The sequence below is a fragment of the Silurus meridionalis genome, chromosome 9 (assembly GCF_014805685.1).
Source record: "Silurus meridionalis isolate SWU-2019-XX chromosome 9, ASM1480568v1, whole genome shotgun sequence".
Lineage (NCBI taxonomy): Eukaryota > Metazoa > Chordata > Actinopteri > Siluriformes > Siluridae > Silurus > Silurus meridionalis.
The window spans coordinates 10,545,380-10,563,943 of NC_060892.1; the positions used below are offsets into that span (position 1 = coordinate 10,545,380).

At 35.7% G+C, this 18,564-nt stretch overlaps 1 protein-coding gene across 1 annotated transcript in view; it reads left to right on the forward strand.

The window, feature by feature from the left end:
• ntrk3b (neurotrophic tyrosine kinase, receptor, type 3b) overlaps nucleotides 1-18,564 on the forward strand; it is a 137,512-nt gene that overhangs the window by 106,333 nt on the left and 12,615 nt on the right. The window contains exons 13-15 of the mRNA XM_046858434.1: nucleotides 10,864-10,994; nucleotides 15,169-15,341; nucleotides 16,630-16,873. Coding sequence (XP_046714390.1) covers nucleotides 10,864-10,994; nucleotides 15,169-15,341; nucleotides 16,630-16,873 — 548 coding nt within the window. The remainder of the gene's footprint in view (nucleotides 1-10,863; nucleotides 10,995-15,168; nucleotides 15,342-16,629; nucleotides 16,874-18,564) is intronic.

An 18,564-nucleotide genomic window follows, 5' to 3' on the forward strand; every position in this document is an offset into this window, starting at 1 on the left:
ATACATCGCTTTCCCTTGTGTGCGTCTGAATATATGAGGAATTCGATTCATTCTTTATGAGCTCAATTTCCAGATCACAGATTACAGAGATTATGTGCAGGTCATTAAACGTTTTTGCCACTGTCAATAATAGCTGGTCATGATACTGAATAGTGCAGCCAAGACCAATTCCACTACAGGGTCTCATTGCATAGGCATTAAACTATTAGGCATGTCAGGAACAGACACAGTTCATTTATTCAGGATTTCTTTTTATTGCAAGACATTAATGCACACCATTCATTCTTCCTATATTTTTATTTTAGTGTTTCAAGCCTATAATCATGCTGGGCCTCTTTTGAATAGCAAGCATGATAAACAGTGTAAGTGCCATTTGACTTATTGTTCGAACAATTCAACAGTGTTTTTTTTCTAGTAGTTCTACCGAAGTCAAAATAATATTTAACATTTAAAAAAATTTGTATTTTAAAATAAACCCTCCATGTAAAATTTAGCTTTATTGTTTAGAAGCGCCTGTATTTCCAGTGCTAATGGTAGTTTATGGATTTGACAGCAATGATTTATACCCAGTGGCTGTGTTACCAAGTGTCTTTTGATAGATTTTCAGTTTGGGGTAGAAGGAAAGCAGCCCCTGCATTATATTCTCAGATGTGCTCTTTTTTGTGACCATTAATTGTCCCATGTTTCATTTTAATTCCGCCAACGTAAAAAAATAATTTTAAATCTAGCCATTTGTCAAAAGCAAATAAGCAAATGTATTTAAAATTTGTAAAAAAAAAAAAAAAAAGGAAAGAAAAGAAAAATAGAATTAGCTTAGCCCAGTTGGTTCTAGACAGTTTTACATTCCCATGCATGCATTTGTGGTTATGTTTATGAAATATAAGAAAAAGATTTTTAAGTAACAATTTACAGTTTTCTTAACGCATCCTTGGAGTTTGCATATTAAAGATTATAAAGTAAGGAAGATACATTACTGTGTATATTAATATGTATGTTTTTTATTTGAGAATAGTATAGTGGTGCAGTATTTGAGATGGTTTGGACATGTGCAGAGGAGGGACATGAATTATATTGGTAGAAGAATGCTGGGGATGGAGCCACCAGGTAGGAGAAAAAGAGGAAGGCCAAAGAGAAGGTTCATGGATGTGGTGAGGGAAGACATGCAGGTAGTTGGTGTGAAAGAGGCAGATGTAGAGGACAGGGTGGTATGGAGACGGATGATCCGCTGTGGCGACCCCTAATGGGAGCAGCCGAAAGAAAAAGAAGAAGATAGTGGTGCAGTATGACAGATCCAGTGTTTCAGTTTTTGTCCTGAGCTCTGTGTTGAGTTTTTATGCATGTTCTCCTTATGTTTTTGTGGGTTTCTGACACGTTCTGTGTTCACCTCACACTTTCCAAAAACACGCCAGTAGGTGGATTGGCCAAGATACATCACTGGTATTTGGGAATGAGTGTGTGAAGGTAGTGTATGTATGCATGTTGTTCTATGTAGGACTGATCTTATCCAGGTTGTATTCCCTCCTCACACCCTGTGATCCTGGGTTGAGCACTGGATTTTTTTCAAGTGACAAGAGAAAAAAGTCTTCCTGAAAAATATAGAAGGTTTTTTAAGAGGCTTGAAATGTATTTTTTTTTTTTTTTATCAAAATTTATGAGATGTACCTGGGAAATTGTATGCAATTTAAGAGATCAAAATGTTAACATTATTATTATTTAATTTAATAATCAGATCTTTACAGCATTTTTATTTTTGCCACAATAGTGTAGAAGCATACTTTTATCCTTATAATTCACTTCCACTAATATCTGCACACAGCTGCTGTTTGCGTTCGGCTTTGGAAAGGTCAAAAAACACACCTCGATACCTCTGTAGGCAGGTGCTCTAGTCATTACATCGATGTATAGTGTCATTACTAAACTAGTATGTGTAGTACAATGAGGATAAGCTGAAGTCTCTCCTATTAAAACTAGATGACTCATGCATGGCACAGTCCTGCTGTCATTGCAAATTGTACTGGCACAAATATCACCCTATTGTTGGCCAAATGGAGGTTCTTGGCTGCTCTTTTGATCATTGGTGCTGCTAAGATTTATTTTTCGCTTCGCTGTGTCTCCCGGTGGTGTACGCATCTGTAGGCCTAATCCTCATGCACATTCTTCATTTACATCCTTTAGGTAAATCAGAAAATGTCCTTTTGCCACATAGGTTCTTTGCTGATGTTAGTCACACATACAAACAGTAAAAGGAGGCCAGTTCATTGAGAGAGATGAATTCCCTTTTTTTACTTGCAAACAACACACACACACATTGATATTCCCAGCACACTGCAGTGGTCTGTTCACTGTGAGCACTGTGATGGCTATGTGGAGATCTCAGAGAGAAGGAAGAGAAATTGAAATTAAGCTCCCATAAATAAATGAATACACTATTTATTATAGATGGTATAAATTCTTTATGGCTCACGGTCATCAAACAACTGTCATGCAAACAAGGGTGCAATTTTGCAGTGACACTTGTCTTTAAAAGGTATGCATATGTTTTTTTTGTCTCCTGCCTCTAGAACACTGTTAGACTGCTGTTTAAAATTAGAAACACATTTGGCTCAATCTGTTTTCAATTTGGCTTAAAACAGACAATATGTTTCATATGGTGATGAAGTGCGTTTCTCTGGGAAGCAATATTTTCATCCGGATTTTGTGGTACTAGTTTGTTTATTTAATTGGAGTTCTATATATGCTGACTAACTAACGATATTTCCTTTAGACTAAAACTGTGTGAGTGTTTTTACCTTTTAAGAATAAACACATTGCTGAATGAGCAATAATTCATTGAATGACTTAACAAGAGTTACTTAGAATTGTAAGTTTTCAGTGCTTGTATTTGAATTAGATGCTGTGTTAAAATATAATCACAGTCTAAATAAGCAAGAAATTGGTCATTGTACATGTGGTTATTGTATATACAGTGGTGATTAACTAAACCATTCTGTTTATTATAGCATTTCATTATGGTTTGTCACATAACATGGCTCATATGCAAGGGCTTGTATATTTAAATATGGTATACTTGAAGACAACTAAGAAACAAAATACTAAATAATATAAAACATAAAACATAACTTGAAAATGTAACAAATACAATCATAAATTTATCGACCAACAACAATCATAAAAGTACAAATGAAAGGCAAAGATCACAGTGAAAAGAAAGGTATAAATACACAAGTACTATGGCTATGAGTGAATAAGTGAAAGATGATCGGTTGCAGTAAGTCATGTGGCATGGAACGTGAAAAATGCAGTGGCTTGTGGAAAATGTAGTCTCTCTTCATAATACTGACAGTTAACCAGTGATCTAAGTGATAAAGCTGTTAGTAATAAAAGCAGGTAGAAAGAAACTTCTTATGTTCTTCCAACAAAAAAACAGTTACAAATTTCTTCATTATTTAAAAGTTTTAATGTTGTTGAATTCATATTCCTGTTTGCTTAAAGAAATATCTGCTTTAAAGAAATTGGCCTATGCAACAATCCAAGTTAGCAAGACATAACATTGAGTTTTTAGCTGTATGCACCTACAACTAAAAATTTGGCAGCAAAAAGCAAATGTTCCTTCAACTGTAACATTCAGAAAGGTTCTGCTAACATAAAATTGTTAGCATAAACCCCTAGGAACACAAGAGAGTTTATTTCACTTATGGCTTAATTTTAGTAAGTAATCATTACGAGCAAGTAAAAACTGGGGAGTTTCCAATAGCCAAATCAGCCCAAAACCACTTTTAGCCCTCCAGGTAAGAATAATTCCTACTCTGAAATTCAGAGCCAAATTCTGTGCTCTGTAATTCTGAATTACTGTAATCTACATTCTGCATTCACTCTTTTTTTGAACATGAAAAAAATGTACGTTGCTGAGGGATCAGCGATTGTTTCAGAGATGTTCCACAACTTAAAATGTTGCTACAAATGGATAAAAAGTTTTATGCTTCAATCCTGTGTGAAAACTTTTACGAAATGGGAAAATCTTCAGGGTGGAAGGGTTTGCGGTTTCTCTGTAACATGACAAGCTGCATTTTGGATCCCATATTACTTTAAAAAACAGACTGTTTTGTGGAGTTCCATAGCAGGAAACATATCTATAAATAGATTAAAAAGTCTATTAAAACAATTCACTAATGCTGAAAAGTTGTTGTGGTATAAAGGAATGCACCCAATCATGAAGTGCTGTTATAGGAAAATAATCAACTTTAGGTTGGGAAGAGCAGCCAATCACTCAGTCATTTAATATTTCCTTCAGCACTCCCTAACAACAGACCTTATTGTCATTTATACCTAAATAAACCAGCAATTTCTGGCTTTTTAAAAGCTACTCAGGGGATTTTTATACTCATACAGAAGCCAAACAATCCTAGCTTACTGTGAGGTCTCAGGAACACTCTGAGGTGGGAAGTAGGAACTTCTGAAAATATTGAGTTCCCAGCTGTCATGAATGCACTAGTCAAAACATCATCAGGATGTGTCATAAATGCACTTATATGCTGTAGCAAGCTTCTTTAAACAGAAAAAATATTTCCAGCTTGTCAGTCAGGTGTCATTTATTTGACTCCATGCTGAGTCTCCCATGGTACAACATTGAAATAAATTTTCATTCTGCATTTCTTGTTGCTTTAGACATGCCCCCCATCACCACCACCCTCAGAGTTTCATTATAGATAGGACCATTTTCAACTCATCTGTCCATAAACAAATAAATAAAAAAATACATAAAAATGGAAAAATTCAATCATTAAGGTTTGATAAAAGAACGGACATAACATACCACTTGACATATAAACCTCTCTAAATGCAACTGATGTATTTGGGCTTACTTGAGAATCAATTGTTCGTATCCCTTGCAGACATCAATGTGCAGACAAGAGTAAGGGTAAAAAAAAGGCATGATTATACCAAGGTCAAAACACAAACAGGCAGAGGTGGAACGCAGACACAACACTTTTAGTAAATATACTACATATACAAAAAAATTTTGAAAATAAATATATAAGGTAGAAATGTATACGAAAGAAAGAAAGAAAGAAAGAAAGAAAGAAAGAAAGAAAGAAAGAAAGAAAGAACTGCCAAAATCCAGTCACTGAGTTCTCTGCATTTGTGTGGAGCTTCATTTCCCGTGTTTTGCCTGAGGCCAGACTCCAGGGGTTCTGCGTCTCTCAGAGGAACTGCCTTTCATCCCAGCTAACTTGCTAGCTAACATACTCAGAGTCTATCTCTTCTCAATATTGCATTCTTTAACAGAATCATCTTTACCAGAATGAATATTTGATAATTGTTCACTATTAATTGTTAATCTGGCTTTCAATCAACCATTATTCCATTAGTTTTAATTATAAGACAGTAACATTAATATAAACGGGATTTAAAAAACTGGAAAGTGTAAATATACAGACATGACATTACCTCATGGCAGATTTTCCAAGAAACAGGAATTATTTCTGTGTCAAACCAGTTGTTTGTACATGATACATTATAGAAGCCCATTTGAATTTACCAGAGATCCACAAGCTCAACCTCTAGCTATACACTCAATTAAAGTGCTTGTATATCTCCAGCGTTTTTTTTTTTCTACCTACCAGCTGTTGCCTGAATTAGTCCTCCAATTACATCACTTACCATCTCACATTATAAAGCCCATGTATGTTTTAAAATACCCAGAGCACTTAGATCATTCTGGAAGAAGATTAGAAGGCAAAAAGACTAGAAGTCACTTTTAAAAGTAGATCATTTTGAAATAAAAAAATGGAAATAAAATCAGGCAGTCTGGCATTCATTTAAACCCAAGATAAAAAAAAAAAAAAAAAAAGAAAGAAAGGATGTTTTGGAAAGGAACCTTTAGAAATGTCATTTTCTTTTATTCAGAGTCAAATCTTTATATCCTTTTGCCTTTTGTCTTGACTTTTTAAAATCAAACTAATTCAGATTCATCACATCCTGCCCGCTGAATGGAGATAATTAAGAACACAGTAATAATTTTTGTTTTTATGATGACCAGCCTGTCTTTTATTCCCAAGATATTTTTTTAGCACAAAGAGCTTCAAAGTAAAATTTGATAAGGATTTAATGCTATTAGCAATGACAAGAGAACAAAGACGTCAGCACCTGTGAATGAAGTAAATCCAAATAAATGTGAACTTCTCTATAGAAATTCTAGTGTTATGAATTATAATTGTACAACTGCTCAGATCTAGAGTGCACTTGACCTCATTATAGCTACGCAGTGAACAAAATAAGAAAGTGGAAGTCAATAATGGTGTCATGACAAATATTTTCTTTTAATAACCAGCAAACATAGAGTACAAAAAAACATTGTGTTTTAACATGTAATTTAGTGTATTAATTATCTTTGAACCTGTCATTATATTGCCTGTTATTCTTTGGAAGAAGTGTGCTTTATGTGTTGCAAACAGGATCTGGAATGGCAGAAAGGAAGGTTAAGGCAACCCATCAAGCCATGTGCTGTCAGATTTGTTGATGACATGGCTCTTTTAGAGGATGGGACAAAACCAGCGGGCCACTTAATGATCAAATAATTGAATATAAATTAGGTATTTGAGGCAGAAGTGAAGGTTTGACCCGTCCTCTTGTTTATCGTCTTAGATTCCTACATTCTCTGTGCACGACTGATGAACGCAATAACTGCAGCTATGAGAAGCTATTCACAGCTCAAGTGCATTCGCCCTCTGTTGTCAAAGATTTGTGGGCGGAAGTCAGAATTCTGACAAGGTGTTGTGAGAGCTGAGGATGGACAAGTATGGTGCAAAGGTTTGGTGGTTTTATGCTGTGATCAAATCCAAGATGTGCCACATTTCTGTCTTCTCTCAGCATAGCTTTCTAGCATATAGGAAAGGAATTTATGTTTTGAGGAATCAGGTAGAATATATATTTTGACACTGTATGTGAAAATTCAAGATGATCAGAGTTTCTAAAATACTCAAACCAGCAGATTTCGTAGAAAAAATTGTGAAATGAAAAAATGTTTAATGTGAACATTAACTAAAGCGCTTGAACTGTATCTGCATGATTTTATGCTTTGTGCTTCTGTTACAGTATTTGCTCATTAGATAACTATATGAATGTACAGGTTTTTATAATAAACTGGAGGGTGTGTGAATATACAGAGCACTCACCAATCAATTATACACTTATCTAATCATGTGGCAAAAGTGCAACACATTAAATCATGGGAATACTGGTCAAGTGATCCTAGTGGCTTTGACCATGACATTCTAATCTGTGCCAGATGGGCTGATATTTCAGAAACTGATGATCTCCTGAGACTCACACACAAAGTTTGTGCTAACCAGTTTTGAGCTGACTGGAAAGTTATGGTAACTCAAATAACCACTTGTTATAAATGTAACGCACTGGAAAATCCTATTATGCACACATTATACCTCGAGGCAGATACACTACAACAGCAGAAGTCCACACCATGCTTCAGTTCTTTTTGCCAAGAACAGGATTCTAAAGCCTTCACATGATGACATACATGACCGAAAAAATATATAATGATATACATGCAGTATGAAATATGTATGATTCTCTATTGCATGCATCAACACACATATGATTTATTCTGTAGCGGTTTAAACAGTACCTTCAACCACATTAGCTATTTGTGAGTGTTGTGTAAGTGTTAATTTAACAAGTGAAGTCTACATTGTACTGCTTTTCCAATATTGATCAATTTTAGACTTTAATGAGCCACTTGGAGGTGGAGGTGTGAGGAAAATGTGTTACTTTTGCAAGCGTTTTCCAAAAGCCTTTGTAACTGTTGATTTTTCAAGCCAGACAAATTCACAGTCCTTTTTTTTTTGTGAATTTCCCAGCATGTTGCTGGCCAAAAGCACTGGCGAACATTAATCTTAATAAAACATTTAAAATCGGGGGAACAAAAGTGCTGGCAACTACAGTAATCTTTTTAACTGTCATACGTTTGGACAAAGCAGTTGTGCATGTTTAGCTCATGTACAATGCCTCATTTACATTTGTATGAATTCTGGCAAAGAGTATTATCCAAAGTGCTTTACATGTGAGGCAGAATAGAGTCTAAGCACAGGGCTGAGAAGGTCATAGCATGACTTTTTAGCTATTCAGTGGCTTAAACTTCCATGGAATTGAAATGAATTTTTAATGACGGGCTAGATTGTGTAGGCCAGAGATGCATAGACATGCAAAGACAATTATAAAGGTCACCTATAGTCATCTACTTGGTTATCACATATGTGTGGAAATGGCAGGAAATTCCCTTCATATCTATTCTAACATTTTCCACTATACTGTATATGCTTTTGTTTAACACATGAGAAGTGAGAAGTCAATTGCATTTAAAATATGTATTTTAATTCAAAACATGTCACACATACCTTTAGATATATAACCTTCTAACATCTGTGCTTTTACATTTATTTGAATTAGGTCATGTAGAGATTTTACAGGTTAATCTGCTGTAATTTGTACTGAGTGTGTAAATTTTGATGATTCAGTCCTAAACTGATCACATCCATGGGGAAAGAAAATCCTGCTTCGTTAACAAGAACAGTCATTTTAGGCAGACTGGCTGCATTCTATACAAAGTGAAGTTCCAGAATGAAGAATGAAGAAATTTTGATACTTTTGTCAGTTTTCCCAGAATTCAGTCACATGTTTCCCTGATGTGACTTTGGCATAATGTATGAGTATTGTAATAATATTTCATTCAATAAAACTACTCAGTAGATAACTTACTATAAAAACCTTTATATAAATGGACATAAAGCAATTATGATATAAACACAGAGATGAAAATTTTTTTATAGAGAAATCTACACACAAAGTTCATGAATATTTTTTTCTTTTCAATGAGTAAATAAAAACAGCAATGATCAAATTTGTATTTGTAGATAAATATTTTGCCATTTTGCCTATTTTTGCTCAGATGTGTATATAATACGTTACAAAGAAAATGTACTGTGTAGAGTCTTCACATCAGAGCAGTCCTGCCAAGTCTATTTCCAAATGTAGTTATAACAGTTTTTACTTCTGTCAATAAACATGTTTTTAGAAATTTACAGAAGACCTTTATACAAATAATAACTTTGTCTTGCTGTCTGGTGCATCGCATTACCATTTTGTATAGAGCTGTTTCTAAGTTCTGTTATACCAATCTGCTACTGAAGTAGAAAAAGTATAACAAAATTTCTAAAATGCTGTAGGTCAGACAACAGTTCAGGTCATAATGACTGCCGTAAAAGTTTAAGTACAAAGAGTTTGAAAACAAATCACACATATTGTAATTAATTATAGTGACGTATGATGCAGAGCAAGATTTGTCTTTGGCAAAGTACTTCATACTACATATTATAAGTTAACTGTCTATCTGTTGATGGATTGAAGTCCAAGGCTGGTCTAAGTGAGAATGGGGTGGACAGCTCTGGTGTGAAGACTCAACAGTACATTTTGTGCTTTGCTGGACACATAAGAAAAAGATTTGTGATTATTCAAAATGAGTTGTTTGTTGACAACAAATCATTGGTCGAGAAAATCTGGCAAGAATTAAACATATAGTGTAGATCTCTTACTGTACCTGCTTTCACTTATGAGCTTGTTATCACCTTGTAAAAGAATAAAAGAAAAGAAAAAAAAACAACAGATGTTTTTTGGAAATTTTTAAATTATATCCTTTGGGAAGATATTTTTGAAAAATGTAGTACATCCATATATTTGTGTGTAAATTGTACATTAGGCATTTTAATAATTATCTTCATTTACCTTTGTGTACAAAAAAGACATTTGTGTCATATAAATGAAATTCCCTGTTTCTTGCTGCTATTAAAACATTTTACGGCAGCAGAAGTAAACAAGCAAATGGTGGCACAGGTCTCATGAGTGCATTTGCTTAATTCTTGCTAATTTCCTGACCAGTTTATTTTTGAGACCATTAAAAGCTTTATATTTTGCCATTTTTGACTTGACTTTGACCATTTTTTAAACAGGAGTATATACAGATAAAGGCAATGAAATATAATTTATAATACTTATATTTCACAATGGACATTTTCACAATGTTGCTTTAGGGACATCTGGATATAAATTTTGATTTATTATAGTGTTTATATAGTGTTTATATGTATAGAGACAATGCTCGTTGTTAAAAGTGCTATACAAATAAACATGAAATGAATTGTGTTTATATTTATCATTTCTTATAGTGAACCCAAAAAAATAAAAAAGTTGAGACATCACATTTTACTTTCATAAATGAAGGTCATATTTGAGGACGTGTTTATATCCAGAGGCGTCGGTTGCATGCATGAGGATAACTGCATTTTTTAGAAACGCTAATATGCGCCACTATAATGAAAATGACTGAGTGCCGATGCCTAAATGGCCCCAAGTGAATTTCCACAGATGGTTTAAAGAGGCTTTTTACAATTGACTCTCATTTGCATTTAGTTTTTTTTGTTGTTGTTTTCTGAGGGTGCTCAGAGGAATGCGGAAAACACATCCAGTTGTAAGAGTAAATAAAACCTCCAGAGCTCCATCTGCACAGGAAGTGACCTTTCACACACTATGAAAAACACACCCACACATATCCATCGTATACTCACTATCACACCCAGGCATAGATACTCATGCTTGAATTGGCAACTACCAATGTGTAAACAATGAACATTTTCAGCGAGAGCTCGTAAATGTGTATTGATAGCAAAGATGGTAAAACTGAATCCAAGTTTGTTTCTCTGTCTTATAGTTTACGGATATATATTTGTTTACTGGCATATTCACACATCTTTCATCAAATATTCTCTCTACTTCACCTTTTCTCTCTCTTAGATGTTCAGCATGTGAAGCGGAGGGATATTGTTCTGAAACGGGAGCTAGGAGAAGGGGCTTTTGGCAAAGTCTTCCTGGCTGAGTGCTACAACCTCAGCCCTACCAAGGAGAAGATGTTGGTAGCTGTCAAGGTGCGTTGTGTCTTATTCATCCGACCCTGTTTACCTCAGCCCAGCTTATAATAAGCCTTTTTACATGTATAACCAAATTACAGTAATAATTCCCTAGGAGTTTCTTTCAGGATTTCTGTTTTCTGTGTCACAAAAACAGGGTCATAGATAGACAGGAAACTATAAACTGGCCCTGAATGTGATTTCTGCATGGTGTTCATTGTGTATTGAACTCAATTTTATTTGTATAGTGCTTTAAACACTAGACATTATCCGAAAGCATTTTTTACTGCTTTGCACAGATCCTCCAGATATTTTATGACCCAGACTGTGAAGCACTGAAGATGAATTAATGATAATACTAAAACTGCTAGGTTTTGAGTGTCTTTTTTTTTTTTTTTTAAGCAAATGACTTTTTATTTTAAACAAAAGGTAAAGTAAAAGAAATGTATGAATATATGAAGGTTTTTCAAAGACAATTTTGAAAATATGTACGTAACAGTACAATTGGGCTGCTATAGATTTCCATAATCTAAGAGTTCGCAGCTAACAAAGATTTGATTAAGGTGTTCATGAATAATGATCCTCCAATTGTACAAATAAATGAATGAATAAATTAATACTGAAAAAAAAGGCATTTTTGGAAATGAAAAATAAATAATAACGTTCAGATCACTCAGAAAGAATTAGGCATGTGTGTCCATCATAAACACCACTCACTTTGCTGTCATATTTAAAATAGTGCTTTCCTCCAAGAGTGTTTATCCATTCGATGATACTGAATGAGAAACATCTATGAAATAAAGAGTGCATTGTTTGGCTTTGCTCGTTTTGGTAAAAACCCTTATCCTTCCAAATTGGGAGCCCAAATGGTAGTCATTAACAAAAAGAAAAATGGGTACTATAGAGGATTGTAAAAGCGATACACAGATCAGTTGAAGAAAGTTGATTGACCTGTGCTACATTGTGGTCAGGAAGAGGTCACAATTTCGACCTAATTTTGTGACTATTAAAGCTTGTAAGACAGCTAGTTAAATTAATTTGTCTCATTTAGAATGGCTGAATATCTGCAACACTCTGCTTCTGTTTGACTTTACCTCAATATACAGTTCAGATATTTTGATGGATTTTGGGTCTCTTTATAAAGGTACAGTGGTCATATTGCATGTTTTATGTCACATATATATTCTGTCTGAGTCTATAGTATCTCTTCAGATCATTACTTTGCCTTGTAGAGCATACAGTAAATTACACTTACATGTCAAAACGTAGCCTTAAGGGCTCGATCCTCTCCATTACCTAAGTGATATCATCAGATGCCCTGTTTTCTTGATGGCTGTATTTTGCCGAGCCAGCAATAATATCATTTCTGGCTACTTTTTAGGACCTGTAATGATGTTGGACATCTGTCTGTGGCACGTCTTTCCTTTTGATTCAATCTAATGATTTAAAACCATTATAGCATGAACATAAACTCACAAATGAGTGCTCATGTGCCTTACAGGTACCTTGCTGTGGAGTAAGGGTGAGAGATTTGCAGACAGACAGCACACACTGCAGTGGCACCATTGATAGGGTGTCTGTTATGCAGGGCAGGAACACTGTTAAGGACATGGCACTGAGCTACAGGAAGCAAACAGATTCACTGACAGGGGGGATGGTGAGCCATCTGTAGTGTTAGCGCTGCTCTCCATCTGAACATCTACACAGTGTGTTTCAGAGAGTTTTTCGTCAAGCGGTCAGATCAGCCCATGTGCCATTTGAACTCCAGCTATTTTTTTAAGGATGGTGTAATTGATTGGATTATATCTCAGAAAGAAATATCCAATACCCAGAGTAATGGCGCGTAGGAGGAAGCTGCAGGCTACACCAAGGAATCTCTCTAAGTTACTGCAGAGGATAGGCTGAACATTTGTGGCAGCTTCAGGACCCTATCTTCATCAGGCAATCGCATCAACCTAAGCAGTCACTGCTACATGTTGCAAGGTCATTAGAGTGTAATCAAAAGGAACATTTAGATTTCATTCATATGAGCACTGGCACATTAAAGTGCACCGCAGAGGGGAAATCTTAGGGTTTAGTGATTATTAAGGATCTTCCCAGCCAATCTGAGCACTCATGCAAAGCACAATGGTGCATCGTTAAAACAGCATATCCGTGTCTGATAGTATTTCACAGATCTGTGATAAAGTCATGCATCAAGCTTTGAATACTGAGGTTCTGAATATTAAACCTACTAAAGCATATTAGGACTAGATTCATTACTTGTAGGGTCACAGTAAATTGTGGAGATTATCTCTGAGGCAGGGGTAATATGATACCGACAGTAGTGCCTGGTTATGATATCAGATGGGAGGGCTTAAATCTAATATTTATCAATATCTTAACAATTAAAGGATTAGGGTTGAGCAGTGAATTTAATCTCAGTGGCCTAATAATAATGATGTGGGGCAACCTATTACACACACATACACACTTACTTTGCTCAAACACTAAATTCACATTGTTCACATTTATTACACCCATGGCTGTATTTTACATGCGTCTTCTCAGTCATGGTTGATGGTGTTACAGATTTGTCAATAAAATGGGATGAAAAATATCAGCCAAATGGAGATAAAATTTAGATCTGGAGATTTTAGTCTGTCATTCAACTGATATGACGGTTATTAATATTCTTATATAGTCTTATATAATATTCTAATTACAGACTGGGCTAATGGGCTTAAAAGAAATCATCCCCAGATTTTTTATATAGTTTGTCTTGTATTGTGTATCGCTGGTTGTGGCTGGGTGTAAAAATCCATAACATTTGTTAACCATAAATAGTCTGGTATGAAAGGCAAACTACAGTGTGTGTATGTGTGTTTGTATATATATATATATATATATATATATATATATATATATATATATATATATATATATATATATATATATATATATATATATATATATATATATATATATATATATATATAGAGAGAGAGAGAGAGAGAGAGAGAGAGAGAGAGAGAGATTATATATAGAGCTTAGTCTTGTTAGTCTATCTATTGCCTATGTTTCTCCTTAAGAAGGATCCAGTTGATGGTCTTGGGGTGTAACTGTTGCAGTTTGGTTATGTTGTTATATTGCGTAAGCAGTGTGAGGTATGCCAACCATGACACCACAAGTTGCTTTAATTCCTAAATCTGACTTTAGTCCACATTGGCAATTACAAGTTCCCAAATACAAAATTGCAATTACCTAATAAAACAATACTTCCTCAGCTGTCACTGCCATATACTTCTGTTCAGAGTCTGGTCTTCAAACCAAAACAGAAAAAAGCCTACAATTAGTTATTGCTGTTTCTCACAATGTGGTAGTTGATAAAATGTGAGTAAACAACCACAAGAATGCATTTGTTTGATGTTAAAGGGAGGTTCAGAATGGTGTCTCAGTGATGCAGTAGGCTGTAGCATGCAAGAGTAAACATTTGAAATCTACTCGCCAATGTGTTCTTATCAGCCCAAATTAAGGTAAAATCTGGATCTAGAGGATATTTTAGTCATTGATATGTTGCATGAATCTATAGTCTGGGCTAGAAAGAAATCAGGACTAGTCTTGTTTCTTCTTTTGGATTGCACTAGCATTAGTGCTCATGTTGCACTAATATACTTCAGAAAACCTAAAATCCTTCCCCTTAATATGCCACTGCTCATATGGGCTTTTTTGCTCTTTACACAGCAATTGGATATGACAAAATATTTCATTTGAGCCACTTGTTTGAACAAAGCCAGCATTGCATTTGATAGTCTTTAAGCACCCACAATGACCTCACATTTAATTGACACAATTATCTCTTCACTACAAACATTACAACTCATTAGCCAACATGTCTGATCAAGAACATTTGGCCTAAGGGAGATTTTTTTTCCAGATTTTTTTTTCTTCAGTAGAGTCATTGTATTAGTTTAATTACACTCCTAGATGAACATTCAACTAAACACCATTATTTATCATGCTTAAAAATTCCGCCTGACTTCCCTTTGATGTGAAAATATGAGTTATTATGTTCATAGAAAACTGCAGGGAACAATCTTTGCTGTCGTTTCGGAATTTACAGTCTCTTCTGCTCTTCTGTGTTTCCTCAGGATCATTGAATAGTTTTGTCCTATTGTTTTCTAAATTGAATCTGGTTGTTTCTCTTTCAAAGACCTTGAAAGATCCTACTCTGGCCGCCAGAAAAGACTTTCAGAGAGAAGCCGAGCTGCTCACCAACCTGCAGCACGAGCACATCGTCAAGTTTTATGGCGTGTGTGTGGACGGCGACCCTCTCATCATGGTGTTCGAGTATATGAAGCATGGAGACCTTAATAAGTTTCTGAGGTGAGACGCCTTCCTTTAGAAAACAAGCGTTGGGAACAGGCAGTGCTAAAGCAGCAATGAAACTTCCCATCAATGAGACGCTCAATATTGCTGAAGCAAAGTGCTGTTTATCACGCCAGCGGGATGCTGCCACTTGTGCCAAAAGTGCATTTTGATGATTGCATCTGTCCAGAGTAATTTACCGCGACAAGTCAGCTCGCCAGGTTACGATGCAAGTGTAAGGAAGATTGTGCATGGCATCCACATAGAGTAATTGCTACTCACAGCTCAAATCCTGTGTAGTATGACTGAAATTTTTTTTCTTTCCTTGAAAAAAAAAAGTCTTATTACTCTGCTTTCGCATGACAGTCAGGTATGCAGCTCAAGTTGCTCTCTATCTAAGATATCCTGTTGGAAATATTAACTGTACCCTTAGAATACAGAATAATTCCATTGTGTCTAAGGACTGAGAATACTCATGCTACAGTTCTCAGCTAATCACACCTAAAGCGAGTGCTCTTTGGAGTTAAATGAATATCGTTAAACGATATAACGTAATTTAATTAAACGGGATAAATTTAATCTCTCACACACAAAGGCTTCCTGAAATGCCAAATAATAAACGTTTTTTTCCCAAAAATGCAGCAGGCTAGTCAGTTTTTATGGGCATAAAAGGATAGCGTGATGCTAGTCGCTGACTCCAATTAGGCTGTACCCAGACGCTGCGTGTGTGGAATAAAGCTGGCCTGAAGAGAACACACTTTCCAGCTCACAAGACAAGCAGGAGTGTGTTTTACATGCAAAATAGCTTCTCTGACTTGAAGACTGCTTGATTGTTAGATCTCCAGCACATTGGCGAGGGGGCGTTTCCCCCAGTAGGGCTATCAGAAAAGCAGAAATTACGCTGAAGCACATTAAAGCAGGCATCTTATGCAAATCCATCTGCAATCATCAGAGCCATTTGGCAAGAATGAAAAAAAAAAAAAGGCCTGGCAAATCAACAAAGTCCTAGACCCTAAACAACACATTGGTTCAGTTTAGGAAAATTAAGAGAAAATGAAATGTGAGATTTTTTCGCTTCCCATTGAGCTACTTCAAAGTTATAGCACGTTTACAGATTCGAGGGGTTGCAGTGACTGTAGGGCAACTTTTTTGCATAGGCTGACCTTTTATGACAATCCAGGACAAGCTCCTTACAGGTTTATGCCTTGCCTTTGCCTATTTTTATAGAAAAGCTGCACGAAACACCAGCATCAGTGAATCTGTACCAATTAGAATGAATCTTCCTGTTCCTTTTTTTGTTCCTCAGGGCTCATGGTCCAGACGCCACTATCTTGGTTGATGGCCATCCAATGCAGAGCAATGGCGAACTCGGTCTCTCTCAGATGCTGCACATTGCCACACAGATTGCAGCTGGAATGGTGTATCTGTCCTCACAGCACTTTGTGCACCGTGACCTGGCCACACGCAACTGCCTGGTGGGAAATGGCCTCCTGGTAAAGATTGGAGACTTCGGCATGTCTAGGGACATCTACAGCATGGACTACTACCGGGTGAGTATCAGTTTCATGGTGATTTTTATAAGGGCTGTATTCAGGAGATAGTGTTGTAAAGATACTGAGATTATGCACATCAGTATTCAGACCTTGGTCCAAACTGCACAATGAGGCACTATAGGTATAGAGTTCTATGAGAGTTGTATAAGCAGGGTGGAAATAGTGGCTTGTCAGATCTTTGCACAGTTCTTGATGTAGTCAAAGTATGACATTTATGTGACTCTAATTAATTAATTCATTGATAGAAATATTCTTTTAAAGTCAACAATACTTTTTTCTTCCAGTGTGGAGATTATTAGAGGATTCAGCATCTTAATCTGAGATGCTCTTTGTCTCAAGGACTTTTTTTAATTTAAAAAAAAAAAAAAAAAAAAAATATATATATATATATATATATATATATATATATATATATATATATATATATATATAAAGCAATATCATGTTCAGAGATTTTGGCAAGGTTTTCTTTTACAGGAGATAACTTGTTAATCAAATGAACTAAAATAAAACAAACAAAATCATGCTATTATTTCAATTTGATTAAAAAAGATTCGAAGCAACTTTACAAAAAAAAAATTGAATATGAAAGTTACATTGATCTATTTATCCATAATAAGGAAGCTGTAGGCACCTCATAACAGGAGTACCGTATTTTTCGGACTATAAGACGCTACATTTTTCCCACGTTTTGAACCCCGCGGCTTAAACAACGAAGCGGCTAATTTATGAAATTTTCCTGGATTTTTCCCGGTTTCACAAACTTCAAGCCCATAACATTAGACCAATGAAATTTCCGAACTGAAACGAAAAAAACGCACCTCACCTGTGTTCTGAGCTGCACGGCATCGGGAGAAAAACTTTTTTTAAACGCACAACGATGCCAAAAGATAAACTCCCGAGAGGAATTGTTGTGAAAGGAAGGAGAAAGACAGTGAACAATGACTTTCTTGGTCGGCTACTGTTTAGATACAAGCCGTTGTAACGCGTTGAGTCTGGATGAAGGGAGAGCTCGCTAACTCCAGTTGCAACAGAAATCATATAAGCACAGACAGGTTTCCAAAACTCGTGCTTTTTTATTTTTCTTGGCAACAGCGTTACGGTTAGTCAAAGAAACTTAGAAATGAGCATCAGAAAATAATACGGACATAATCCTCAGTCTTGCACACATGCAGTAGTAGCGGAAAAATGCGGCAGCAGGCTATTCCCAAAATACCGCTCTGCTCTTAAAGGAAGCGCAACATATTTCACCCGTTACACCGTGTAGCAGACACTGTCTTTCGTTAAAGCCTGTGTAAAGTTCATTAGTTTCAATGTAGTTCATTAGTTTCATTAGTTTCAATGCTTATAGACAGGTGCGGCTTATTTATGTTCAAAATAAAAATCTTTGTCAAATTCAGTGGGTGCGGCTTATATATGGGTGCGCTTTATAGTCCGGAAATTACGGTAATCTATATTGCCATATCCAGTGTGAGATGTGATCCCCAGCTATTTACTTCTTAAGTCTGCATTTACTATCACCCACATTTTTAAGTCTTTTGGAAGGGTGATTCTGTTTAAAGCTAGACTTCTATATGCTTTTAAAGTGTCCACATTTCTACAAAAAAATTGTGGTAACATTAGAGGCATGAACTTCACACAAGAGATTTGCACAAACTGAATAGTAAAGTACACTTAAGCCTTACTTA